A 26,611-nucleotide genomic window follows, 5' to 3' on the forward strand; every position below is an offset into this window, starting at 1 on the left:
TGGCTGAGGTGCTTCCGCCCCGTGGTTGCTTCAGGGCCGGGTTGGATTGAGGACAGTTCGGACTCGCAGCCGCGTCCCCAGCTTGTCCGGCCGGGGACCTCGTCCTCAGGTAATTCGTCTGCCAAGAGGAAAATCGCGAGGTCCAGTCCAGGTCCTGCAGCTCGGGAACGGTGACACCGGCCAGCCCCAGTGCGCTGGGCTCCCCGGTCTATAGGGCCTTACCCTATCGCCCTTATGCGATAACGGTGCATAAGCAATTCTCATTTTATTTAATGTGACATTTCTTATTGATTTATTTTTTTTTTATAGCGAGGAAGGGAGAGGGATAGAGAGTTAGAAACACCGATCAGCTGCCTCTTGCACACCACCTACTGGTACATGCAACCAAGGCACATGCCCTTGACCGGAATCGAACCCGGGACCCTTCAGTCCACAGCCGATACTCTATCCACTGAGCCAAACCGGTTAGGGCTAATGTGACATTTCATATTATCTAGCTCGGCAATGGGGAAGTTTGGTCTAAGTCTACATGTACAAATTGGTTTGAATAACTTGTCGAGTACATTTTAAAAAATGGAATGCATCCTTTATCACGGGATGAGCTAGATGACGATTTTGTGTGTGTGTGTGTGTGTGTGTGTGTGTGTGTGTGTGACTGACGATTTACAGTTCTTAAATTTAGGACCTGTTCACTTAGCTTTTGTTGCCTTTCCCTTTCATATCTCTTCTTTAAAAAATTTTAAATATATTTTTATTGATTTCAGAGGAAGGGAGAGGGGGAGAGAGAGAGAGAGAAAAGAAACATTAGTGATGAAAGAATCATTTATCGGCTGACTCCTACATGTCCCACACTTGGGATGGAGCCTGAAACCTGGGCATGTGCCCTGACTGGGAATCGAACCATGACCTCCTGGTTCATGGGTTGATGCTCAACCAATGAGCCACCCCGGCTGGGCTTTTATTTTATTTTATTTTATTTATTTATTTATTTATTTATTTATTTATTTATTTAAAATATATTTTATTGATTTTCCACAGAGAGGAAGGGAGAGAGATAGCTAGAAACGCCGATGAGAGATAAACATCGATCAGCTGCCTCCTGCACACCCAAGGTACATGCCCTTGACCGGAATCGAACCCGGGACCTTTCAGTCCGCAGACCGACGCTCTACCACTGAGCCAAACCAGTTTTGGCCCGGCTGGGCTTTTAATTTGTGACTTTGTGAATACTGTATCAGTTTGTGTGTGTTCCCCCCGCCCCCCCCCCCCTGCCGTGAGGTGAGGATGTCTTAAGGAAAGTTATTTCTGTTATGTCACAAATCTTATCAAGGAAAAGTAAGCGATTCATTCCTCTTTACTTTGGCTCAGTTACCCCAAACCTGCAAGTACCACAAAGCTTCAAAACACCCGGGACTCCAGGAAAAAGATGACATAGTTTTGTTAGTAATGACAATTGAGATTGAGTTGGCCATAAAATGGGGTGTCTTCTTTTAAATTTTTATTTTAAATAATAGGTTTAAAGTTCACACTACTGAGAAATGAGGAAAAAAATAAGCCCGGAGGAAAACTAAACATCAGATTTCAATTTAATGAGTGCGGTGTTTGTTTTCAGAAAGAATACATGTCTCACCATGCCTTTTTAGGGAGAATCAACATTCCTTAAAGACATCTGAAGTCTCTTATGGATCGTATTATATGAACAGTCATTAAAAAACCCCAAAACTTTAGTTTGAGAGTATTTCAGATGTCTCCCTTTCTTTCCCCCATAGCCCCCCTCCACCTGGTTTCCACCACCCCAGGCCTTCACCTCCATACCATCTATGTTCATAGGTAAGATCTTTGGTTAATCTCTTCTTGCCCTCCTCCCCCTTCCCTCTGAGGTTCGTCAGCCTGTTCCATACTTCCATGCCTCTGAGTCTATTTTATTCACCAGTTTATTTTGTTCATTAGATTTCCTGTTCGTTTATTTTGATTTTTAGGTTCAGTTGTTGATATGTATTTGATTTGCCCGAACAGGCATTATAAGTCATTTTCGTGGTGCTATAGTTTTGTGTGTGCCTGTGTGTGCAGGCATGGGCACTGCACGGAGGAACCTGTGCAGATTTGGAATACTGGTCAGCTGTAGGACACTGGCATAAGTGTCTGCCACGTGACCACAGAGATGTGGTATGGGCTTGGTGGTGTTTACTGTTCACTAGGTTCCCCAGGATAACAGAGCGGCATCTGTTGCATTGACTTAATTTTTTCCATGATCAGGGTCTCGTGCGGGTCTCATTGACTTTGGCCTAGGGCAGTGGTCGGCAAACTGCGGCTCAAGAGTCACATGCGGCTCTTTGGCCCCTTGAGTTTTTAGCAGAGGCCAGCTTAGGAGTACCCTAAGTAAGTTAATAACAATATACCTACCTATATAGTTTAAGTTAAAAAAATCTGGCTCTCAAAAGAAATTTCAATCATTGATTTGGCTCTGTTGACAAACAAGTTTGCCGACCACTGTCCTAGGGCTTGAGGCCTTAGAGAACCTCAGCCCCAGAGAGGGGTGTGTTGGTGGTTTGGGCCCTGGGTTCAGCGACCATTTTGCTGCCTTTGTACTCATTCATTGTCATGAGCTGAAGTCCATGTGGCAGCTGGGAGGCTGGTTGGGAAGCATTTGTTTTCCTCTGCAAGCCCTCCGCCAGCATGTGTGTCTTTCTGCCTGAGCGGGGCACCACCATGCAAACCCGGGCTTGCCCCCAGGTGGGGCCAAGAGAAGAGCTGAGGGCAGCACCCGAGGCAGTCTTTGTGCTGTGGGTGTAGGTCAGTGCCAGGGGGCGCAGAGATCTTGTGACCAACCCTATTGTGGGGTTGGTGCCTGGAAAGTATCAGTCTTAGAGCATTTTAAAGGCCCTCTATTTTTAGGGGAAATAGGCCATTTGGTATGAGGTTTCTCAGGTAAGTTGCTTGAGCTTTTTTCTGTTTTTACATTTTAGCTCTTTGGTTTCAGAAAAAGATATTTTCCATTTTTTTTTTTTTGAGAAAATTTTTTTTTGCATCACAAACTACAAGATGCAATCTTTTAAACTGCGCAACTCAGTGTTGTTTTTTTTTTTTTTTAAGTATATTTACAAAATTGTGTTATCGCCACTACTGTACTCCAGAACATTCCCATCATCTCAAAATGAAACCTTATGCCTGTTATCAGTCACTCCCCAGACCCCTCCCTCCAGTCCTTGGCAACCATTGAGCTGCTTTCTATTTATATGGATTTGCCTGTTCTGGACATTTCATGTAAATAATCATATAACATGTGACCTTTGGTATGTCATCTTTCACTCAGTATAACATTTTTGAGATTCATCCATGTTGTAGCATGTATCATTCTTTCCCTTGTATGGATGGACCCCGTTTTGTTTATGTGTAACAAACATCAGGTATTGGTGGGTTGTTTATACTTTTTGGCAATGTGAATATTTTGTTGTGAACATTTATGTACAAGATTTCATGTGGACATGTCTTTAGTTTTCTTCAGTATATACTTGGGAATGAAGTTGCTGGGTTATATGGTAACCCTATGTTTAACCTTTTTTTTTTTTTTTTTAAAAAAACCCCACACATTTTATTGATTTTTTACAGAGAGGAAGGGAAAGGGATAGAGAGTTAGAAACATCAATGAGGGAGAAACATCTATCATCTGCCTCCTGCTCACGCCCTACTGGGGATGTGTCTCAACTGAGGCACATGCCCTTGACTGGAATCGAACCTGGGACCGTCCCAGTCCACAGGCTGACACTATCCACTGAGCCAAACCAGTGAGGGCCCTATGTTTAACTTTTGGAGGAACTGTCAAACTGTTGTCTAAGAACAGGTGCACCATTCTATGTTCCCGCTAGCGGTGGATGAAGGTTTTGATTTCTCCACATCTTTACCCACATTGATTATCCAGTTCCTCTTTAAGTTAAACATTTCTATATGTGTTGTCTAATTGCTTCTTGTTTGTCTGATAACATTCTTTTTGGCAACATCAGTCTCATTCTCCATGGAATCTTTTGCTTGAAAAAATAGCCTCTCATTTTCTCCTTGTTCCTGTCGCTTCCAAATTCTGTACAGAGCTCTACTCACTTTGCTCACTGATGCCTTCTTTCCTTTCGGCACCTCCCCAAGTTTAGGGTCCATATTAAAAAAAACCACAACAACACATTTTTTTCTGTGTCAATTTTGCACCACTATTTCTTTCTGAATGAAGTCTCTCTCTCTCTCTCTCTCTCTCTCTCTCTCTCTCTCTCTCTCTCTCTCTCTCTCTCTCTCTCTCTCTCTCTTTTTTTACAATTCATTTTAGATTGGGAATCTCCACCTAAAGCCAAAGAGTCTACTCCTATGCAGGATATTTTGGAGGAAAATTCATCTCATGATTTGCAAATGGTAAGAGTTGTGGCAGGTGATCCTTTGTTCCCTCTCCTTGGAGAAGTTGATGGACTTGTGGGTTGGAAATGCACCCTGGGGCCAGGGAGACATTTGAGCCAGGGCACTTCCCCAGGAGTGTCCCCCACAGTGTTGGAGAGGACGCTGTGACTATGACCGTTCACACAGTCAATGACTCATTAAAGTGGGCGAACATCCACCTGTCGCTCAAGACTCTTTCTTCATAGTCAGTTCCTCCAAGTCAACATTTCCATCAGTGTGAGTCAGACATTGATTGTGTCAGATGTGATTTATCTGCAACCGTCAAGAGAGACAGGCTGTGATGAATGCGAGAGAGCCTGGTGGCGGAACCTGCAGTGTCTTCGGAGACCTCAACCCGTGTGAACAAGGAGCACCTCCTCCAATGCTGAACACGGGCTTCTGTTGGGAGCGTCCCCGGGTGCGGCGCAGGTGCTGGGAGCTTTTCATCATCCTTCGCCCCTTGTCAGGAGCGGACTTTGCTGGAGAGAAGACACCTGAGGATGTAACTGTGGTGGGAAAGGCTTCTGGAGGAACCATACCTGGACATGAACAAGGGACCCCACAGGAGAGAGGGCCATACTGGTTATAAGGAGCGTGGGAAAGTTGTCAGGGATCCCTCCCTGCTTAGGAGACAAGTTGAGACCCCAACCTGCAAAGAAGCCCTTTTCAAAGTGGAGAAGAACCTTCAGAACAAGCTTGTACATTCCAGTGTATGAGAAGATACCCATGGCTCTGAGTTCCTGCTTTCTCAAACTGCAGGAGCTTCTGAAACTTGGGTTCCCATTGTTGGGAATTTTGAAGGTTAGGGTTCAGGTAGAGGGACACACAAAGCCCAGCTTCAACCCTGGACTGGGCCTGCTTGTCGCAGAGTCAGTGAGACCTCTGGGTTCCCTCAGTCTGCACACCTTTCCCTCTGTTATGGATGGTGTTGACCTCTGTGCATCACAGATGCTGGCCCAGGGGATAGGGTGGCGTGGTCTGGGTTGTAGAGACCTCTGTCCTGTTCCTGTGCCCTAAGCATGGGGAGCCTCACCCTAAATAGCCTGGTTTGGGCTGTGGGGCAGCCAAAACCCTTACCCTGCACAGCTTGCAACCGACCCCAGGGCCACTGAGACCCCCTCCTCCTCAGGTCCTCGATGTCCCTGTCTTACGTTCTTTTTTCTTTTCTTTTCTTTTCTTTTTCTTTCTTTTTTCTTTTTTTTTTAAAAAATATATTTTATTGATTTTTTTTTTACAGAGCGGGAGGGAGAGAGAGAGTTAGAGACATCGATGAGAGTCATCGATCAGCTGCCTATTGCACGCCCCCTATTGGGGATGTGCCCACAACCAATGTACATGCCCTTGACCGGAATCAAACCCGGGACCCTTCAGTCCACAGACCGACGCTCTATCCATTGAGCCAAACCTGTTTCGGCCCTGTCTTATATTCTTGTTTAGGTAGAGGATGTCTTCCAGTAGCTGCTTGGAAAAGGGCATGTGCTTTTTGAGAACTTGAGATCTGCAAATGTGTTATTGGAGCTGCCGGATTTCAGGGGCCTCACCTGCTGTGACTGGTGCAGTAACCCCTCACAGAGCATTCTGTGCGTCACAGAGCTCTCAATGTTTGCTGAATGAAGGAATGAACAGATATGTGCTGCTGACGGCATCTCCAGGCCCTCACCGTGTCCATGTTTGGACTGGCAGGTGGGCTGTGGGAGAGGAAGGATGCCCCGATGGACAGGGCCTCTCTGGTTTCTGTGGCTCTTTCCTCTCAGCATGGGGCTCCAGCACCTCCCACAGAACTCCAGTCCGGCTCAGTAGTGAGCACTGAGTGTGGGAGAGGCGGGGTCTCCTGCTGCATCTGAGCCCAGGAAGTAGGCAATCACAGGATGTTCTGAGTGAGCAGCGGAGATCCACTTCCAGACACATGTAGAGAAGGTGAGCAGTTCACCTCTAAGACGCATCAGCCACAAGTGGTCAAGTTGGATTTGGAGTGTGGAGTTGAATCCGGGCTTAACTCCATAGACCACCATCTCAGGAGGCAGGAGGGAGAGAGGGAAGAGGGTAGGTCAGAGCTTTTATTGGGGTTTCCACAGTGCAGGATAACAGGACTGGTGAGTTTGAATAATTCTAGGGGACCTGGTTGTCTGACACCTGTGTGGGTGATTTAGGATGGGGGAGTATTGGTTTGTAAAAGAAGTGGCTAGGTAGGTGATTCTGGGTGGCTTGGGAGACGTAAACAACGGGCTGATAATTTGGCCCTATGATTGGTGGATGCCAAATAATGCCAACCCAAGATCTAAGAAAACACAGACCATGGTTCATACTCAGAATTAAGAGCTTCCAACCTTTCTGTGGTCAAACATCCTATAGTGCCTCTGAGGGCTTGTGGCTTCACCTCCAGACAGGCCCCCCCAAAACCAGAAGGGGTCAGGTCTGTCGTGATCTGCCCTTGGAGATGCTTGGTGGGGGCTGGTGCCTTCAGTGGAGTAAAAGAGTTATCCGGTCCGAAACTGCCAGACCCATGTGCCCCAATTTCTGACTTCACTCTTCCTAAACCAGGGGTATCCGAGGCGAAGGAAAGCCTCATCTGTCTCTGTCCTGATCAGCATTCTCCACTTCTTTTCTTAGGGGCCGGGGCTTGATTTGAGGATGCAGATCCGACCCATGATGGGAGAGAGGGGGATTCTTTCACTTCCAGAGGACCGGCCAGCTCTCTGGGAGTCGCCTCGGCCTTCTGGTCACACGGTAAGCTTGGGAGGGGGTTTGCTGTGGGGGCCTCAGCCAGTAAGGCCAGGGTTCGGGATTTCTGTAAATGAGGAGGCCAGAGGGGAAGAAGGCACCTACGGCCTGCAGTTGGAAACACAAACTGGAGGCCCTGGCTTAGCTTCTAGTGAGAATTGAACAGGCCCCAGCATTTCTGCATGGATGCAAACCTCGAAGGTGGCAGGTGGCAGGGATTAGCGCTCTGACCTTGCCTTGTCTGGCCCAGCCTTTTTTCCTCCCAATCTCTTCCCCCCTCACAAACACCAGGAAACCTACAGGCATGAGCGGGCCCTGTGATCTAAGGGCTGGATTAGGAGTGTCCAGGCTGATGACTGAGAGTATCAGAAAGGGACACTTCCCTGAGGAGAAGAGGCCTCCCACCTGCCCCTGCCCATCACCTGCCCTCAGAGACCTGTGCAGTTACTTCCCATCCACCACCACGTCCTGCGAGCTTTTCCGCCAAGCTGTAACCTACTTTTGACTGCTTCTCCTGTCCCCCCTGCTACCATCCTTCCTGGAGTCACCGGGAACTGCTTCTCACAGACTCCTGCTTCCACTGTCCCACTCTGGGCATAGAGGCCAGCAGCATCCCTTAGAATTGCAGGCCAGGTTAGACCATTCAAATCCTTTCTCCCAACAGGGCTTCCTTCCTAACGCCCCTCATTTTCATGGGTTCATGCCACACCCTCCCTCCACCCCTCAACCTGCTGACACCCGCTGCTAGCTTTGCTCCAGCGTTTCCCCCCATCTGGAGGCTGCTCAGAGGAGGCCTCCTCCGTTGGGGCCCCTTCTCTCTGTCCTTCTTGGAGTTGCAGTTCTAACACAGTGATTAGCCTTGTCTTGCAAATTGGGTAAATCTGGGCAGGTAATCAGGGCATGTCCTCATCTATGCTAAAAATAGAGAAATATGCAAATTATCTGTTACAGCGTCACATGACGACCGGATCAGCAGGCTGCTTCTCCGCCCTCTGCTCAGGCCGTTATCAGGCCTGGGGTAGGATAGGATACGATAGTAGGGAATAAGAAAGGAGTGAGAGAGGAAGGTGGGCCTGTATGCAGACAGACTGAGAGGAGAAGCAAATATAGAAAGGGAATAAGAAAAAGACACAGGAATGGAGAAGTCCATTGGCCGGGAGGCACCCACGGGTCCCAGACGGAGTGGTGGACAGTTCGAGGCTCTCTGGACGGAGGCATTCCTGCTTCGTGTTAGCAGCAGCAGCACCTGGGCTGCATGGGCCTCAGCCACCCTCTCTGGGCTGGGCATCCTGGGCAGGGATTGGGAGCAGGACAGCAGTAGGGAGGCCGGGGAAAGGGGTTGGCGAACACCTGGCTGGGCTGAGCCCTGGGCTGGGGGTTAATGTGCATACCTCCTCCACCCCCAATGGAAGCTTTAAGAAGGGAGGGAGGGAGAGAAGAACTTTATCAAGGAGTCAGTTGAGCGCAGAGTTAAAGAAGGAAAGAGGATGTATGAGAACTGTAGGAGCTATTATGAAAATCAAGTATAGTTGTGTACTGGGGACAGATTTTAAAAGTAGGAGTCAGAAAAGAAAAAAGATAAATGATAGTGAATAATTAGGCAGGTAGATAGATAGATATTAAAACAGTGGAAGTAAGTGGAGAAGAATGTATGGGAAAGGTCAGATGAGAGAGAAAGGGGGAGGGAAGAAAAGTTTTAAAGGGGAGCTGGTAGAGTTTAAAAGGAGAATGGGAAGAAGAAATGGGAGAGGGAGCAAAGCAGGTCCGAGGGAGGAAAAGAAGAAAAAAAAATCAAGGTGGGAGGGAGGACAGGGGTAAAGATAAAGAAAAGAAGGAATGTTGGGAGGGAGGGAGGGTAAGAGAAAGATGGGAAGAAGGATGATGGAAGAAAAGTAGGAAATAAGGAGGAAAGAAAGTTTATAAATGATGAGTAATTAGGAAAAAGTGTTGCATAAAGGAGAGAAAAATTGTGTGAGAGGGAGAAGCCAATAAGGAAGTCAAATACAGTTGTGTGTGAAGGGGATAAGATTTAAAAAAAAAGTTAATAGGGGCAACCAGGCTGGCAGGGGAGGGTAGTTAGGGGGATCAGGCAGGCAGGTAGAGTGGTTAGGGCAGGCAGGCAGGTGAGGGGTTAGGAGCCAGAAGTCCCAGATTGAGAGAGGGCTCCCAGATTGGAGAGGGTGCAGGTCGGGCTGAGGGACACCCCTTTCCCCCCCCCCGCATGAATTTCGTGCACTAGGCCTCTAGCATCTTATGTTCTCCAAATCAGTACCAGTCATGAGAATTCAGTCAGTGAGCAGGTGTGAGTGGTTCCCTTCCATCACCATGTGTCTCTGATCTATGCCTGTCACTCCGTCCAGGGACTGAAGGCGGCTGTGCAGATTCAGGGGGTGGCCACGCTGGAGCCTGCACTGGGCATTCCTGACCCCTGGGCGGCCAAGGGTTCTGGTGAGTGAGTCCCCATGGAATTGCAGCCAGAGGGCCTGGCTGTCCTGTGAAAACTTGCATCTCCAGCCTTCATTTCCTCTGATGGCAGGCAGAATACTTAAGGGCCTCTCTCATTATCTGTGTGTTCAAGGGGAAAGACATTTCACAGCTCTCAGGTTTTTGTTTTTTTTTGGTTTCAGATCTTTCTGTTTTGAAAGAGCAGGCCTTAGTGTCAACAACAAAAGTGCTCTTTAACCAAAAGAGCTATTGTACAATAATAAAACAATTGATATAGCCACTGAGCATTGTCCTGTATGTCAAAAGGTTGCAGGTTCGATCCCCAGTCTGGACATCTATGGGAAGCAACCAAATGTTTCTGTCTCTCTTAAATATATCCTCAGGTGAGGTCTGTATGTCAAAAGGTTGCAGGTTCGATCCCCAGTCTGGACATCTATGGGAAGCAACCAAATGTTTCTGTCTCTCTTAAATATATCCTCAGGTGAGGTAAGATAATTGATATTAAAAAGTTGATATATTAAAAAAAAAAAAAAAAAAAAAGAGCAGGTCCCACTCAGTTGTGGCAAAAGGCCAGACCTCTCTTTAGGAGAGATTACATTCTTTACTACACAATTATGTAAAAGACACATTTCCTGAGATTGGGGAAAAAAATTCTGGAGAACAGAAAGCATCTTAACTTTAATTATAAGCACTGGAGCACATCATAATTACTGTATCAAGCAGTTTGGCCAGATATTTTGCTGTTTGGAGAGAGGATTTCAGGCCTAGGAACAGCTTCAGTAAAACTACTTACCTTAGAGCCTGGTACGCCCAGGGACCCATGGAGGACTGTGGAAGGGGCAGAGGGGAGTGGACAGAGTGAATGGGCTCCAGATCATTTAGGGCCTGGAAGTGTGGGAACAGAACTCTGGCTCATGTCCTAAGCTCTGTCTTAGAGCACTCGTTAAGTGTATAATTTTACGTATATGTTCCCCAAAATTCTAGTTTAGTACTTCTTAGTTGGGATTCAGGAATCTGTATTTTAACAACTCCACCAGGTGATTCTCATGAGAGAAGTTTGGGAAACACTGTAAGGCTACTGAGAGGAGGGGCGGGTGCATTTAGGTGAGTGGTACCGTGCATCTGTGGCTCTAACAGAACTCACAGCACCTGGATGATGATGGGCTTCAGGGAAGATGTGAGTGGTGGATGCAGGCAGTTAAGAATGGAATGATGGCAACCTAGATTGGGGCGAGTGTCCCTAAGACCACTCCCAGGTTTGGTGACTTACTAGAAGGTCTCATAGGGGACAGCGTAGTTTATGGTTTATCACAGGGAAGGGATACAAAGCAAAATCAGCCAAGGGGAAAGGTGCAGGGGGTGAAGTCTGGAGGGAACCAGGCACAAGCTTCCAGGCTCGTCTCCCAGCAGAATTACATGGGAAGTACTTAATATCTTGCAATGAGCTGGGACAACTCGCTCGAAGTGTTGTCTGCCAGGGAGGCTCATTAGAGACTCAGCACCCAGAGTTTTTACTAGTGGCTGGCATGTAGGCTCCCTCTGCCCAGAACATACCTACATAGAAGGGAAGCAGGCATTCAGCACAAACTATACTGTACAAACTGTTTAAGCAGAGTTAACTCCTCATACCAGTTAGAGTCGTGGGAACCCTCTTGAAATCCAAGTTTCCAGACCCCAGCCAAGGTCCAACCTTGCCATCAGGCCTTGCTAAGAAGCACCGTCAAGCCTGCTGTGTTAACTTTTATCTGCACAGTAGGTAAGCATGGAACATTCATTCTAAGACACATAGGAGGTCAAGTTGAGACAATTTGATGAGTAGTATATACATTCATTTACCAGATGATCCAGAGCATTTATGTGCCAGATGCTGTGTTGGGGACAGGGTTGTGGCATCTAAGTCAAGAGGGAATCAGGGGTCCTCAAACTTTTTAAAGTGGGGGCCAGATCACGGTCCCTCAGAGAGCTGGAGGGCCGGACTATATGAACTACTAATTCCTACTGTAACACCTCGGCTGCGCTCACTGCCCAAAAAACCTGGCGGGCCGGATCAGACTCCTCTGCGGGCCGCATGTGGCCCGCGGGCCGTAGTTTGAAGACCCCTGAAGTGGATCCAGGAGGAAGAAAGGTATGATATGGCATTAGCCACAGTGAGGACAGGGTTAGGAGGAAAGGAAGTGGGTGGGTGGAGTTGGGGAGAGATGGGTGCTTCAAGTAGAGATGTCACTACTGATTTATTTTGGGGGGGATTAGTTTTTGGGGTCTGTAGAGTGTCAGAGAGGGGAGAGATTTCACATCTGAGGCAGGAATGTCACTTCCTGAGATTGAGAACACTGAAGGAGGAATAGCCTTTTTTAAAAAAATATATATATTTTATTGATTTTTTTGTACAGAGAGGAAGGGAGAGAGAGAGTTAGAAACATCGATGAGAGAGAATCATCGATCAGCTGCCTCTTGCACACCCCCTACTGGGGATGTGCCCGCAACCAAGGTACATGCCCTTGACCGGAATTGAACCCAGGACCCTTCAGTCCGCAAGCCGACGCTCTATCCATTGAGCCAAACCAGTTTCAGCAGGAATAGCTTTTGAGAAGAAGGTGGTGAGCACATTTTGTGTGTTGTGTGTGTGTGTGTGTGTGTGTGTGTTGTGTGTGTGTGTGTGTGTGTGTGTGTGTGTGTGGTTGTGTGTGCATGTGCAGGGGGAATGAAACAACAAATTTATATCTCATATGTCTAAAGGCACAGAAATCAAGATGTCCACAGGGTGATACTTCCTATGAGATTTGGAGGGGAGGGTTCTTCTTTGCCTCTCTCCTAGTTTCTGCTGGTTGTTGGCATCCTTGGTATTCCTTGGCTTGTAGATGCCTCAATCCAATCTCTGCCTGCATTGTCATATGGTCTTCTCCCCTCATGTGTCCCTGTTTCTGTGTCTCTTTTCCTCTTATAAAGATACCAGTTATTGGACTAAGGGCTCACTCTGCTCCACTGTAATTTCATTCGACTAATTACATCTGCAAAAACCCAGTTTTCAAATAAAATCACATTCTGTCCAACGCCGGTTTGGCTCAGTGGTAGAGAGTCGGTCTGCGGACTGAAAGGTCCCAGGTTCGATTCCAGTCAAGGGCATGTACATTGGTTGCGGGCACATCCCCGGTGAGGGGTGTGCAAGAGGCAGCTGGGTCCATGTTTCTCTCTCATCGACGTTTCTAGCTCTCTATCTCTCTCCCTTCCTCTCTGTAAAAAATCAATAAAATATATTTTTAAAAAGAAATCACATCCTGAGTTACTGGGAGTTAGAACTTCCTCTTTTATTTGGGAACACAATCCAACCCAAAACAGTCTGCCCTCTGGCTCCCACAAATTGGTGTCTCCAATTTTTACCCATTCCAGCAGTCTCAAATTTCATCTAAATCTCATCAACTGAAAAAAAGGCCCACATTTTATCATGTAAATCATCCAAATCAGATATGGGTGGGATTTAGGGTGTGATCCAGCTGGGGCAGACTTCTCTCCATCCGTGAACCTGTGAAACCAGAAAGGAGATCTCTGCTTTCAGAATACAATAATGAGCCGGGACTGGTTTGGCTCAATGGATAGAGCGTCGGCTTGGGGACTGAAGGGTCCTGGGTTCAATTCCGGTCAAGGGCATGTACCGTGGTTGTGAGCATATCCCCAGTAGGGGGTGTGCAGGAGGCAGCTGATCGATGACTCTCTCTCATCGATGTTTCTAGCTCTCTATCTCTCTCCCTTCCTCTCTGTATAAAATCAATAAAATATATTTAAAAAAATTATTAAAAAAAAAAAAGAATACAAAAATGAGGCCTGCTTAGACATTTCCATTCCTAGCGGGAGAGAAAAAAAGGGATCACGGGTCCCACACAAGTTCACAACCCAGCAGGGGAAGATCAAGGCCTGAGAATAATCCTTGTTCCTTAGAGCTGCCTGCTGGGGCGACAGCCCTGCTTTCCAGCTCATTCTGGATATTCCATTCTTGTTCCCCCAGATAGGGAAGTGGAGAGATTGGAGCCGTTGGTTGGGTGTCTGGTCTGGAATTCAGATTGAGTCAGCATTGTCAAGTAGAGCTGGCCAAGTAGAGGGGCAGGTTGCCAGCTGAGGCAGAGAGTACTGAGGGAGATGCGAAGAGGAAGGTCTACCACATGGGGATGCTAGCCAGAGGCGAGACGGAGGAGGAGCTTATACAAAAAACTGGGAAGGAGGCTGGGAGTGTGGGCAAGGTGCATGTCCCTATGAGTGTGTGCATGGGTGTGTGTACACATGTGATCACTAACAATCAGGGTGGGCAGCCCCTGGTCCTGTGAATATGCTCACTTGGCCTCATAGCCCTCCCCTTCTCCTCTAGCTCTGCTTGCTCAGGACTCTGTGTGGCTACAGGAGAAAAGCACAGAGGAAGAGGCTGTGGTTCCTGGCGTGCTGTCTGTCTGTGTACAGGTAAGTAAGAAGTGCACCTTGCTCTTCTTTCATGCTTTACCCCCTTATTTCCTTCTCCTTATCTGGAGCTTTCTGACCCTAAAGGGCTGGCTTCCAGGCATCTAGGCATGGGGCTTCTCTCAGTGGGTGGGGGATGGCCCTGGCAATGAACACCCCCCCTCAGTCAGCCCTTCCCCAGGTTGTTAAGTGCCATGTTCTGCTGAGCATCAGGAGGGAAAATAAAGCAAGGATGTGAGCTGTCCTTGTCTCCTAACCGTCATGGTCTCCTGGAGCAAATATTTCTCTCTTGCCTTTTTCTTGCCTGCCACATGCTTAGGTCTGCTGAACCTGGGGACTGAAGGGGAATAAAACTGCAAGGGCTTCCTGGCTAATTGTCAGTAGCTAAGTCCTGTCATGAAGTTGAGGTCCTTTGGCACTGTGCCTCTGGGTGCTATCCCTCAGGAAGGGAAGAGTAGAGAGAGGATTCTAGTTTTGAGGCCTAAGCCAAAGGTCAGATTCTGAGGTACCTCAGAGCCCCATCTGAAAATCTTCCACACAGTGTCTCTGTTCCCAGGCTTGCCAGCTCCCCACCATCCTCTTAAGTGTTGGCAGAAGTGGCCCCTGACTGAGCCTGAATGGGTGTGCATTTTAGGAACCAGTCACCTTTGCAGATGTGACTGTGCTCTTCACCCCAGAAGAATGGATGTTTCTAGACTCTGCACAGAGAAGCCTGTATAGAGACGTGATGCTAGAGAACTTCAAGAACCTGGCCTCTGTGGGTAAGGCTGCTCTCATCACTTCATCCATACGCTCATGCAGCAAGAATGGATTCCTGGAATTGTGCTGGTTTGGAAACTGAGAGATGAAAAGACAGACAAGGCCAGGCTGAGGGAGCCCAGCAGTGCAGGAATCCATACTTTGGGCTTCTAGTGTGCATATAAGACCTTTGGTTAATCTCTTCCCTCTCCTCCCCACCTCCCTCCTTCCTGCTGAGATTTATCAGTCTGTCCCATGTTTCCATGCCTGTGGTTTATGCTCCTGCATTGAGCATCTGCCTCCTGGTGGTCAGTGCACATCATAGCTTCTGGACGGTCGGATGGTTGCTTAGTCTTTTATATATATAGATAGTCTAAGAGTCTCTCCATTGAAATGAAGATCTATCTGCTGCTTCTGGGCTTTTCAAATATGTACATCCCCGAGCTAGGCCCTAGGTTTTGGGGCCTGGAATGTCCCAGTGTCCTTGGGAATCCAGTGAAGGAGCTTGTTCCTTAGTGAAAGCTCTGCTGTGCCCATCAGCATTTAGGCATGCTCATTTCACTGCTCCTGTCTCCAGCGCCCCTAATTATTTCAGAATATCAGCCCCGGTTTAATGGCAGGCGTAGTCTGCCCACACTGTCTGTCTTTCCCCACAAGCAGGAGATCAACTATGCAAACTCAATACCTTTTCCTACTTGGAGCAAAGAGAAGAGCTGTGGATCACTGATAGAGAGATGGTCCCAGGAGCCCGAACAGGTGAGTGCCAGACATATCAGGGGAGCGTTATGGTAAGATGAATGCTCAATTTGGAATGTGTCAGAAGGGGCCATACTTTCAATGCCTTTGACAGAGAAGGCTATTAATTGAGCTCTCTTAGTGAGTTTTTTCCTTTTATTATCTTAAATACAGTACTCTGGTTTCATAGAATGATGTAGCCCTCCTTCACATTTAGCATTTCCACGTGTGTATTTCATCCAGTTCCTCCCTGCTGTACATTGTTAATACTTTCTCTCAACATCACAGAATACTTCCTTAGTAAATTACCTACCATTTCTATTCTTTTCTCTGTGATTTCATGAATCCTCACATAGCCAAATGCCTTAAAATTTTCCTTTGCTCTCTGATACATTTCTCCTTTTCACCCTTCCTTCTCATATTTAAGATCAGTATTTAAAAAAGAATCTACTTATCTTAGCTTACTTTTTTGGTCATCTTGATTCTAGTTTCCTTCTCTGAACATTTAATTTCTCCCTCTTTCCTTTAATTCATTTCAGAACCTCAACCTCAACCCCAAGAATCAATTCTTAACCAAGATACTTTTGTGAAGATTGCATCCATTGGCATAGAAAGGGTAAGGTACACAATAGTTATTCTTGGTCCTCTGTAATAAGAAGTCTGGAGTTGCTGCTGGTTAGAAAAACAGCACAAGAGGCTAGAGAGAGATTTAAGGCAAGGGGTGCTCACCCAGGAGAAAGCAGTTTCTTGGTAGAGAGTCTGAATGTCATGATGAAGTGGGAGAAAACTTGAAATATAGATTAAGACGCATCTTCCTAGAATTTCCACAACTAACCATGTACTTAAATGGGACACAGGCATGGTGCATTTAAAACTTACTGTAGTCTTAAACAATTCAGAAAAAGTCTATATCTAAGAAACCCCATGAAAGTAATGAAAATGATGTGGTATTACATCCACTTGATAGAACTTAGAGTAAGAAATAGTACAGACACATGAAAATGGTAAAAGTTTCAGCTATAGCGATGTCTTGACTTTACACACAATTTACTTGAGGGAGAATGTCGATGATTATAATGAAATATTCGGTCTTCATCTTTTCCTCAATGGACAGGAGCAACCTCTGCATGGAGAAAAACTCTATAATGAACTTGGGGAACCCTTTAACAGTATCAAACAACTTTTTCAGTGTGAGAGAATTCATGCTGGAGGCCACCCCTATGAATGCCCAGAGAGTGGGAAATCCTTCTTCCAGACCACTCACCTAATAGTGCACGAGAAGACCCATAGTGAACACAGTGGAGATAAAACCTATGCATGTAACAAATGTGAAAAATCCTTCAGATACAGCTCTGACCTCACCAGGCACGAGAAGACCCATGCCTCAGAGAAGTACTTTGAATGCCAAGAATGTAGGCACTCCTTCAAGTACTCCTCGAACCTGCGACGCCACATGAGAACACACACAGGAGAGAAACCTTTTGAATGTAGTCAGTGTGGGAAAACCTTCACAAGGAACTTTAACCTGATTTTGCACCAGAGAAACCACACAGGTGAAAAGCCCTATGAATGTAAGGACTGTGGGAAAGCTTTCAATCAGCCATCTTCTCTGAGGAGCCATATGAGAACTCACTCTGGAGAGAAGCCCTTTGAATGCAGTCAGTGTGGGAAAGCTTTCAGGGAACATTCATCACTGAAGACTCATTTGCGAACTCACACCAGAGAGAAACCATATGAGTGTAACCAGTGTGGAAAGCCTTTCCGGACAAGCACCCATCTGAATGTTCACAAGAGGATCCACACGGGGGAGAAACTTTATGAGTGTACTACTTGTGGGCAGGTGTTGAGTCGTCTCTCAACCCTCAAGAGTCACATGCGAACCCACACTGGAGAGAAACCCTATGCATGCCAGGAGTGTGGGCGAGCCTTTAGTGAGCCCTCATCCCTCAGGAAACATGCAAGGACCCATACCGGCAAGAAGCCCTATGTCTGTCAGGAATGCGGGCGAGCCTTTGGTCAGTCTTCACACCTTATTGTACACATGAGAACACACACTGCAGGAAAACCCTATGAATGTAATCAGTGTGAGAAAGCGTTCAGGCATAGCTCTTCACTTACTATTCATAAAAGGATCCATACCAGGAGAGAAAATGTTAGGAATGGCAACCTGCCTTTATCAGTGTCTCACTCATTTGGTAGGCCCCTTGCTAATTAACTTCCAATTTGTAAAAATATAAACATTTGGGCCTATATTAATCTTTTATAGTACTCGTTTAGCTTCGTAACATGTTTTGATGTCTAATTTAATTTTTGTTTAATTCTAAATATTATTTTAGTTTCCTTTATTAAATCTTTGACACATTACTTACTTGTAATTAGATTTTTAAATAACTGTGCATGATTATGTTTTTGTAGCGGTATAATTATTTGTAATGGAATGCATAAATCTTACGAGTTAGATGAGTTGGACAGATGTATATATACATGTAACCAACACTCCATTCAAGATATAGAACATGTCTGTCATTCTGGAAAGTTCCTGCATATATCTGGGTGTTTCTTAGTTGCCTTTTTATTGTTGATTTCTAATTTAATTACACTGAGAAGACTGTGTGGTCTTTGGGTTACTGAATCTTAGGTATTTGTTGAGATTTCTTTTTGGTCTAGTATGGCATATCCTAATAGTTGGCTCCCAAAATTGCCCTTTTTTCTTTACAATAGAACCTAAGTTTTTTGTTCACATTGGTAATGTGCACTATTAAAAAATCTCCATCTCTCAGTCCTTGCAGTTAGAGAAGGCCACATCGCCCAGTTTTGGTTAGTATGAGAAGTCGCTGAGTGACTCCTGGGAAAGAGGTTGGAAATGAGTGGTTTAATTTAGCCAGGTCCCTCTACCTGCCTTTTGCACAAGCAGACATGGTGTCCAGTGCTAGAGGAGCTGTCTGACCACGAGAATAAAAGCTATGGGCTAAAGAGAGTGGCCAGAAGTTACAAACATTCTGGTTCCACAGTTGGTATCTTTATGTGTCTGCATCAGCCCAAATCTATTTATTTCTGAATTTCTTGTTAGATGCACTTCTTACTAGTATGTGACATAGGCTTTTTTGAGGAGGGAGGTGGAGAGGGGAAGGTAGAGATGGGCTTATTACAGTTGAATACAATTTCTAACAGATGCACTTAATATATGGTCAGTTTTTATAAGTGCTTCATGGGTGGTTGAAATCAACGTGTTCTACATAAGTCTACTAAATGAAGCCTACTATTTGTGTTTCAAAATCTGCACATTTATAATAAACTAGAGGCCTGATGCATGAAGATTCATGCAAGAATGGGCTTTTCTTCCCCTGGCTGCTGGTGCCACCTTTGCTCCGGCTTGGAGCTGCCTTTTTGCCTTTGCTCCTGCCTGTTGTCACCTTTCCACCTTCCACGCTGCACAGAGGTCCTCAGTGGCTGGGGTGATGTGGAACACCTGTGTCATCGCCATGGTGATGATGCAAGCATCCTGCCCCTGCCACTCGGTGCCTGTGTATGCGAATTAACCTGCCATCTTTGTTGGGTTAATTTGCATATTCCTGATTGGCTGGTGGGTGTTGCAAAGGTACAGTCAATTTGCATCTTTCTCTTTTATTAGTGTAGATACTAGAGGCCTGGTGCATGAAATTTATGCACAGGGGTGTGTGTCCCACAACCCAGCCTGCACCCTCTCCAATTTGGGACCCTTCCAGGGATGTCCGACTGCCCATTTAGGCCCAATCCTGACATTCCAATTTGTAATCCAGAAGTGTTGGCTCCCAACTACTCGCCTGTCTGCCTGCCTGATTTTCCCTAACTGCTTTTGCCTGCCAGCCTGATCACCCCCTACCCACTTCTTTGCCAGCCTGATCAATGCCTAACTGTTACCCTGCTGGCCCAATTGCCCTTAAATTCTCTCCCTTGCCAGCCTGGCCATCCCCTGCAAGCCTGGTCACTCCCAACTGCCCTCTCCTGCTGGCCTGGTCACCTCTAACTACGCTCCCCTGCAGGCCTGGTTGCCCCTAAATGCTCTCCACTGCTGGCCTGATCGCTCCCAACTGCCCTTCCCTGCAGGCCTTGTCCCTCCCCTGCATGCCCGGTCACCCCTAACTGCCTTCCCCTGCCAGCTCAGTCACCCTTAAATGCTCTCCCCTGATGGCTGGTCGCTCTCAACTGCCTTGCCATTGCAGTCCTGGTTGCCCCCAACTGCCCTCCCCTGCAGGCCTGGTCCCCCCTACCTCCCCTCCCCTACAAGGCCTGAGTCACCCCCTTCCTCTCCAACTCTCCTCCCTTGCAGGCCTGGTCCCTCCCAACTGCCCTCCCCTGCTGGCCTGATTGCCGACAACTGTCCTCCCCTGCTGGTCATCTTGTGTTCACATGGGCGGCCATCTTGTGTGTTGGAGTGATGGTCAATTTGCATATTACCACTTTATTATATAGGATTGGTCTCTTGTCTTAATTAGTTCAGGCAGCTATAACAAATACTATAGGCTGGGTGGCTTACTAGTATAAACAACAGAAATTTATTTCTCACATTTCTGGAGCCTGGAAGTCTAAGATCAAGGACTGGCAAATTTGACGTCTGCTTCCTGGTTCACAGATGGCCAGCTTCTCTTTCTGTACTCACATGACAGAAGGTTGAGGGAGTTCTGTTGTCCCTTTCATAAGGGCACTAATCCCATGCAAGAGGATCTACTCCCATAATCTAATCATCTCCCAAAGGCCCCATCTCCAGCTTCCATCGCACTGGGGAAGGCATTAACCTATGAGTGTTGGTGGACACAAACATTTGGTCCATAGCAGTTTCTGATCTATCATTTACTAAAAGAGATAATTTATTTTTTATTTAAAAAAAAATATTTTATTGATTTTTTACAGAGTGGAAGGGAGAGAGATAGAGAGCTAGAAACGTCGATGAGAGAGAAACATCGACCAGCTGCCTCCTGCACACCCCCCACCGGGGATGTGCCTGCAACCAATGTACATGCTCTTGACCGGAATCGAACCCAGGACCTTTCAGTCCGCAGACCGACGCTCTACCGCTGAGCCAAACCGGTTTTGGCTAAAAGAGATAAATTTAACCCTCCCGCCATGATTGTGGATTGCTGAATAAATCTTATAATTCTATCATGTTTTAATTTATATATTTTGAAACAAATAAACTTTTGATAATTTTTTTTCTGGTATCTGCAAAGTGTTTCATTTTTTTAATTAAAAATATTGTTGGAAATATTACATATTGTATTTTTCAGTGTATAAGATGCCCCCATGTATAAGACGCCCCCCACTTTTCCAACCCCAAATTAAGAAATCAATATTTTAAACATTTTGCTGGTTTTCCTGTTAAGGCCTTTTATTTATTTATTTATTTATTTATTTATTTATTTATTTATTTATTTTGATCTTAAAGAGTTTTTTTTCTTCCTGTTTTCTCCATTGTCTGACCATACACTCAGAGGGAGGAGGTCCAAATTGTCTCTCTGCAGCCTGTTTCCAGGCTCTTTTACATAGCTGATTACATTCAGTTTGAATTTTGCAGAGTAAGACAATCACTTACTGGTATTTATCTTTTTATCTTTTGACATCTTCATGGGCTCAGAATGCTCTGGTCCCCATTGCATCTGCACACTCTCTACCTCCTCCTCTAATTACAGCATCAGTTGACCTCAGTAACAATAAAGCTTGTGATTGGAGGAAGCCTGTTTAATAAGGTATTGGGCAACTACACATGTGCAGCTACCTCCTTGGCTGACTTCTGTGTATAAGACAGCCCTTACTTTCAATCTAATGATTCTGAAAAAAATAGTGTCTTATACATGGGAAAATATGGCATATCCCCTGTTTCCCCCCATTGACCCCTTCTAGCCCTTCCCCACCACCCACCCCAGGCCTTCACTACCCTATTGTCTGTGTCCATGGGTTATGCATATATGCATACAAGTTCTTTGGTTGATCTATTCCCACCTACCCACCCCTGTCTTCCCTCTGAGATTCAACAGTCTGTTCTATGCTTCCATGTCTCTGGATCTATTTTGTTTGTTGGTTTATGTTGTTAATTAGATTCCACATATGAGTCAGATCATGAGATACTTGTCTTTCTCTGACTGGCTTATTTCACTTAGCATGATACTCTCCAGGTTACTCCATGCTGCATAGTATTCCATGATGCAAAGGTACTACAGCTTTGTAGTCCATTTGTCTACTGATGGGCACTTGGGCTGTTTCCAGATTTTAGCTATTGTAAATGTGCTGCTATGAACATAGGGATGCATACATTCTTTCTGATTAATGTTTCGTGTTTCTTAGAATATCCAGTGGAAACTTGGTTCTCAAACCTAAGGCTGTTTGAGAAGTGATTTGTTCGAAAACCAAATCATTTTTTTTTTCCCCTATTAGAAATAATGTAAATTGAATTAATATGTTCCAGACCCCCAAATGATTCCCTGTTTTAAACTTTCTTTCTTTCTTTTTTTTTTTTTAAATATATATTTTATTGATTTTACACAGAGAGGAATTGAGAGGGATAGAGAGTTAGAAACTTCGATGAGAGAGATACATCAACCAGCTCCTCTTGCACACCCCCACTGGGGATGTGCCCGCAACCAACATACGTGCCCTTGACCGGAATTGAACCCTGGACCTTTCAGTCCGCAGGCTGACGCTCTATCCACTGAGCAAAACCGGTTTCAACTAAACTTTCTTATACATAGGACATGTCTAATGTACTATTTAATCTAAAAATAAACACTTATTTTCTTAAATTTATCAAACCACACCCTACTAGCTTCAAAGGAATTTTTCATATATCACTGCTTCTGAAATCTATCACTGGCTAGTTACTTTTCCTTTATCCAGTAAACAACAGTTTTTCTACCTATTCAATTGCCTGTGATTATTGTTTTGTCAGTACTTTTACACCCTTAACAACATTAGCACTCTTTTTTATTTTTTAACAGCACTCTTGATGGCCTCTTTAGGTTTTTAAAATTGTGCCAAACCTTCATTTCGCCAGCAACAGATTCATTTTCTTCTTTGTTTGCTGCCTGAGAGACACTTTTGTTATACTGAGGTATCAGCATGAAAGAGTTGTCAGGTGGAAAACTGAAGTTTTGGTTGATGACTGAGACTTAAAAATATATATATATAATTGATTTTTTTACAGAGAGGAAGGGAGAGGGAAAGAGAGAAACATCAATCAGCTGCCTCTTGCATACCTCCAACTGGGGATGTGCCTGCAACCAAGGTACATATCCTTGACTAGAATTGAACCTTGGACCTTTCAGTCTACAGGTCAACACTCTATCCACTGAGCCAAACCGGTTAGGGTGATGACTGAGACATTTTTTCTGTGAACAACTTGGTCAAGAACTGAATTGTTTGAGATGGGAGATTTTCAAGAAACAAGGTTTAACTGTGTTCCTAGAAGTGGGGTCACTAGGTCATACGGCAGTTCCATTTTGAGGAAACTCCATACTATTTTCCAAAGGAGTTGTACCAATCTGCATAGCCACCAGCAGTGTACTAGGGTTCCTTTTTCTCCACACTCTCTCCAGCACTTGTTTGTTGATTTATTGATGGTAGCTATTCAGGAAGGTGTGAGGTGGTATCTCATTGCCATTTTAATCTGCATCTCTCTGATGATTAGTGACATTGAACATTTTTTCATATGTTACTTGGCCATTTGTATGTCCTCTTTGGAGAAGTGTCTATTCAGGTCCTCTGCCCATTTTTAAATTAGATTACTTTATATATTTTGGAAATTAACCCCTCTATTTTTTTAAAAATAATTTTTTTTTTTTTTAGAGAAGTTTTAGGTTTATAGCAATGTTAAGAGGAAGTTTTACCAAATTTCCTTCCACTCTTGCCCCCACACATGTATAGCCTCCCTCATTACCATCATCACTCCCTGGTTTGATGCATTTATTAAAATTGACGAGCCTACATTGATGCTTCATAATCACCAGAAGTCCATAGTTTGCATTAGGGTTCACTCTTGGTGTTGTACATTCTATTGCTTGCATACTTTTCAATTGATCATTCTTGTAACATTTACATGAAACATCTAATAAATATCTTCCTATGAATATGAGAGCATTTCCCTAAGATAGACTTAAAGAAGTTGGATTTGTGGGCCCTAGGATATGTGCATCTTAAATTTTCATAGCTAGTAACAAATTGCTGATTATAGTAAGTGTGTATGTTAATTTATCCTAGTACTTAATGAGAATATCCATTTCACTCTGGTCTAATTAATGTTGAATGTTATACAACTATATTTTTCTAATTCCTGCAATATTAGCTTCTTATATTAATTTCAGTATTCTTGATGACTATGTCTTAGCATCTTTTTCTGTTAATGACCTATAATTTTCTCTTTCTAATATATTTTTAGCATTTTTATCATTGAAATTTAAAAATTATGGATTAATCTCTTAATAACATTAAAATATTTTATGTAGTCTTTAGGCTTCATTAATGGTGTTCTTTATCATCCAGAAACTTTAAGTAGTAAAGCTTGTTAGTTTTTTCTATGTCTTTGGATTTTGATTATGTTGTTAGTGAAATTTTGTTAATGAAAAGGTATGTTGTTAATGAAAAGGTATGTTGTTAATGAAATTTTAAATTGTGGCCTCTGTTTTCTTTGGAAATTTCCCATATATTCATACATATTGCCCCTTTTCTAGGAGAATGGGGTTTCTCAACTTTGGGGTAACAGAAGAGAACATGATATTTGCTGTTAAAAGTTATTATATTATAACATACTGATTAGATATTTATTAATAATTTTAATAATTGATATATATATTCAAATTATTTTAATTGCTTCCAAAATATTTTTTATAGCTATGTATTTGAATCAGAATACCACTTAGATTGACATTGGATTTGATTGTTATGTTGCGTTTTTTTTGTTTTCTAAAATAGCATTAGTCTTAAAATGATATTGACTTTCTTTTTAAAGTTTACTGACGTTAGAAGAGTCCAAATCACATGGCTTGTTGAATGCACTATGTTCTTGATTTGCTGTTTGTTTCCTCATGATGTTATTTAACTTGTTATTCTGTTTCATGTATTTTATGTATACTAGTACTCGTGTCTGAAAGAACAGGTCCCAGCAAGTCAGTGGGCCAGTGAGTAAATATTGTACTTTGGCTTTGGGATTTTGCAGTGTCTTTCACAACATCTTAACTCTGACATTGTAGTATGAAAGGAGGCATAGACAAAATCCATCAACACATGACTGTGGACGTGTTCCAGTCAAAGTTTATTTATAAAAGCAGGCAGATGCCTGGATTTAGCCTGCATGTTATAGTTTCCCAACCCTTGATTGAAACGCTGGATTAGATTTTGGTTAGACTGATTTGTCAACAATTCTTTATTTACACACATAAGATATTGTAAAGTCACATCTTATCAGGAGATAATGTTAGGTTACCCACTATTGATAAAAGTAAGCTGATCATTAAGGTCTTATGGTGACTGTCATATCTTCCTATTGTAAATGACACTTTGGCCCCTGTAATTAATAACGTATGAGGTGGTATTTTTGGCAGTGTGGGACTGACTAGCCTGTCCTCCAACAGCTTTTTACATTTTGTTTTAGTGGCCATTTACTTGATATTGCAAAATCATGATTTTCTAATTTTATCTCATCTTCTAAAATTATTAGCTGATATTTTTAGGTATCACTATGGACTCATGGATATGTTTAATGTTATGGTCATTTATAGGCATTTCCCCATATGTTCAAATTTTTACAAATATGGTTTGTGGAAATCCATAGGGAATTTCTTCCAGGTGAAATTGCTCTGGATTGGGTTTTGCCTATATGAAATAATATATATAAATATAACTACACAATATACTGTAGCAATACACACCTTGCATAAAACTCAAATTTATAAAATGCAAGGATGAAGAAACTATTGATTTTATTCTAACACTTTCTTTACATATAAGCTTTGTGAAATCAGGAACTGGATTTGTCTTGATCTGTGTGCAGCACATGGTGAGTAAGAGAAATATTTTTAAATGAAAAATTAGTAAGTCTTTAGAAACCAAGAATGAAGTCAAGGCATGTAGGTAGGGAGGCCAAATACAGGTATTTGAACATTACTATTTTATGTTGTTTTAAGATAGACATTTGATGATGATTTTCCTTGTTTATATATATTTAACTTGAGGAACATTTTTTGTAGAAAAACAGGTTGAAGTGGAGGGTTTAACCCAAGACAACTGAGGAATTGGGTCTTAGCTCCTTGACTATGCTGGGATTGAGCTGCACATACTGTGTGGACCAGAAGACCCCAATTCTCTAGCAAATGAATGTCAAACATTTCCTGTATACTTTCTCCCACAATGGTGCCATGAAGAGTTACTTGTAACAGACACAAAAAGTATTTTCTATATTCTTTGCCCAAAGGATGACTGTTCAGTGTTTTCCTTATTTTCCAGGAGACAGGATCATCTGGTGTAGTTGTTAATTTCATTCTCCTGAGATGGAAGGGATAAAAATGATACTGTATTAAGAAGTGCAAGATGTGTACTCTGAAAACTATTAAAGATTGTCAAAAGAAGTCAAACAACCTAAAGAAATGGAAAAATATTGCATGTTCATGGATCAGAAGACTTACGAGTTAAGATTGCAGAACCTCCACATTGATCTATAGATTCAACAAAATGCTTATCAATATCTCAGTGAAATTTTTCTCATAAATGACAAGCACAGCTTAAAATTTATATGGGTCTTAAAAGGGTCCAGAACAGCTGAAACAATCTGATAAAAAAACAAAAATTTGTGGAGTCAATTCCCCAATTTCAAACTTGCTACAAACTATAGTAATCAAGATAGATGATGGAAGAGAGTTAAGTGTACAAAAATAAAATCTTATATTTATCATGATTTGCTTTTGACAAGGATGTCAGGACAATTCACCGATGGAAAGAACAATCTTTTCAATAAATGATGTTGAGAAAACTGGATATCCACATGTAAAAGAATGGGTACATCACACTGTAAAAATCTCAAACCATTAAAAATAAATTCTAAATCATACACCTAAATGTAATAATTAAAACTATACATTTTTTGAAAGAAAAC

The 26,611-nt window shown here is 43.8% G+C and overlaps 1 protein-coding gene across 6 annotated transcripts; it reads left to right on the forward strand.

Annotated features, from left to right (window-relative positions):
* Window positions 1–26,380, forward strand: ZNF333 (zinc finger protein 333). Of its 6 annotated transcripts, XM_084885933.1 has the most exons (11): window positions 1–109; window positions 1,770–1,830; window positions 4,313–4,395; window positions 7,027–7,143; window positions 9,498–9,585; window positions 13,940–14,028; window positions 14,660–14,786; window positions 15,424–15,519; window positions 16,038–16,114; window positions 16,613–17,513; window positions 25,966–26,380. In XM_084885933.1, exons 2-11 carry the CDS (start codon window positions 1,821–1,823, stop codon window positions 25,992–25,994), a joined length of 1,617 nt encoding a protein of 538 aa, XP_084742059.1. In that variant the 5' UTR covers window positions 1–109; window positions 1,770–1,820; the 3' UTR covers window positions 25,995–26,380. The 6 variants fall into 6 exon arrangements, with proteins under 6 accessions (XP_084742059.1, XP_084742055.1, XP_084742056.1 ...); XM_084885929.1 differs by lacking the exon at window positions 25,966–26,380 and having other exon boundaries at window positions 16,613–20,856; XM_084885930.1 differs by lacking the exons at window positions 4,313–4,395; window positions 25,966–26,380 and having other exon boundaries at window positions 16,613–20,856.
* The last annotated feature ends 231 nt before the right edge of the window (window positions 26,381–26,611 follow it).

Source organism: Pipistrellus hanaki (assembly GCF_964339955.1).
Source record: "Pipistrellus hanaki genome assembly, chromosome: 5".
Classification (NCBI taxonomy): domain Eukaryota; kingdom Metazoa; phylum Chordata; class Mammalia; order Chiroptera; family Vespertilionidae; genus Pipistrellus; species Pipistrellus hanaki.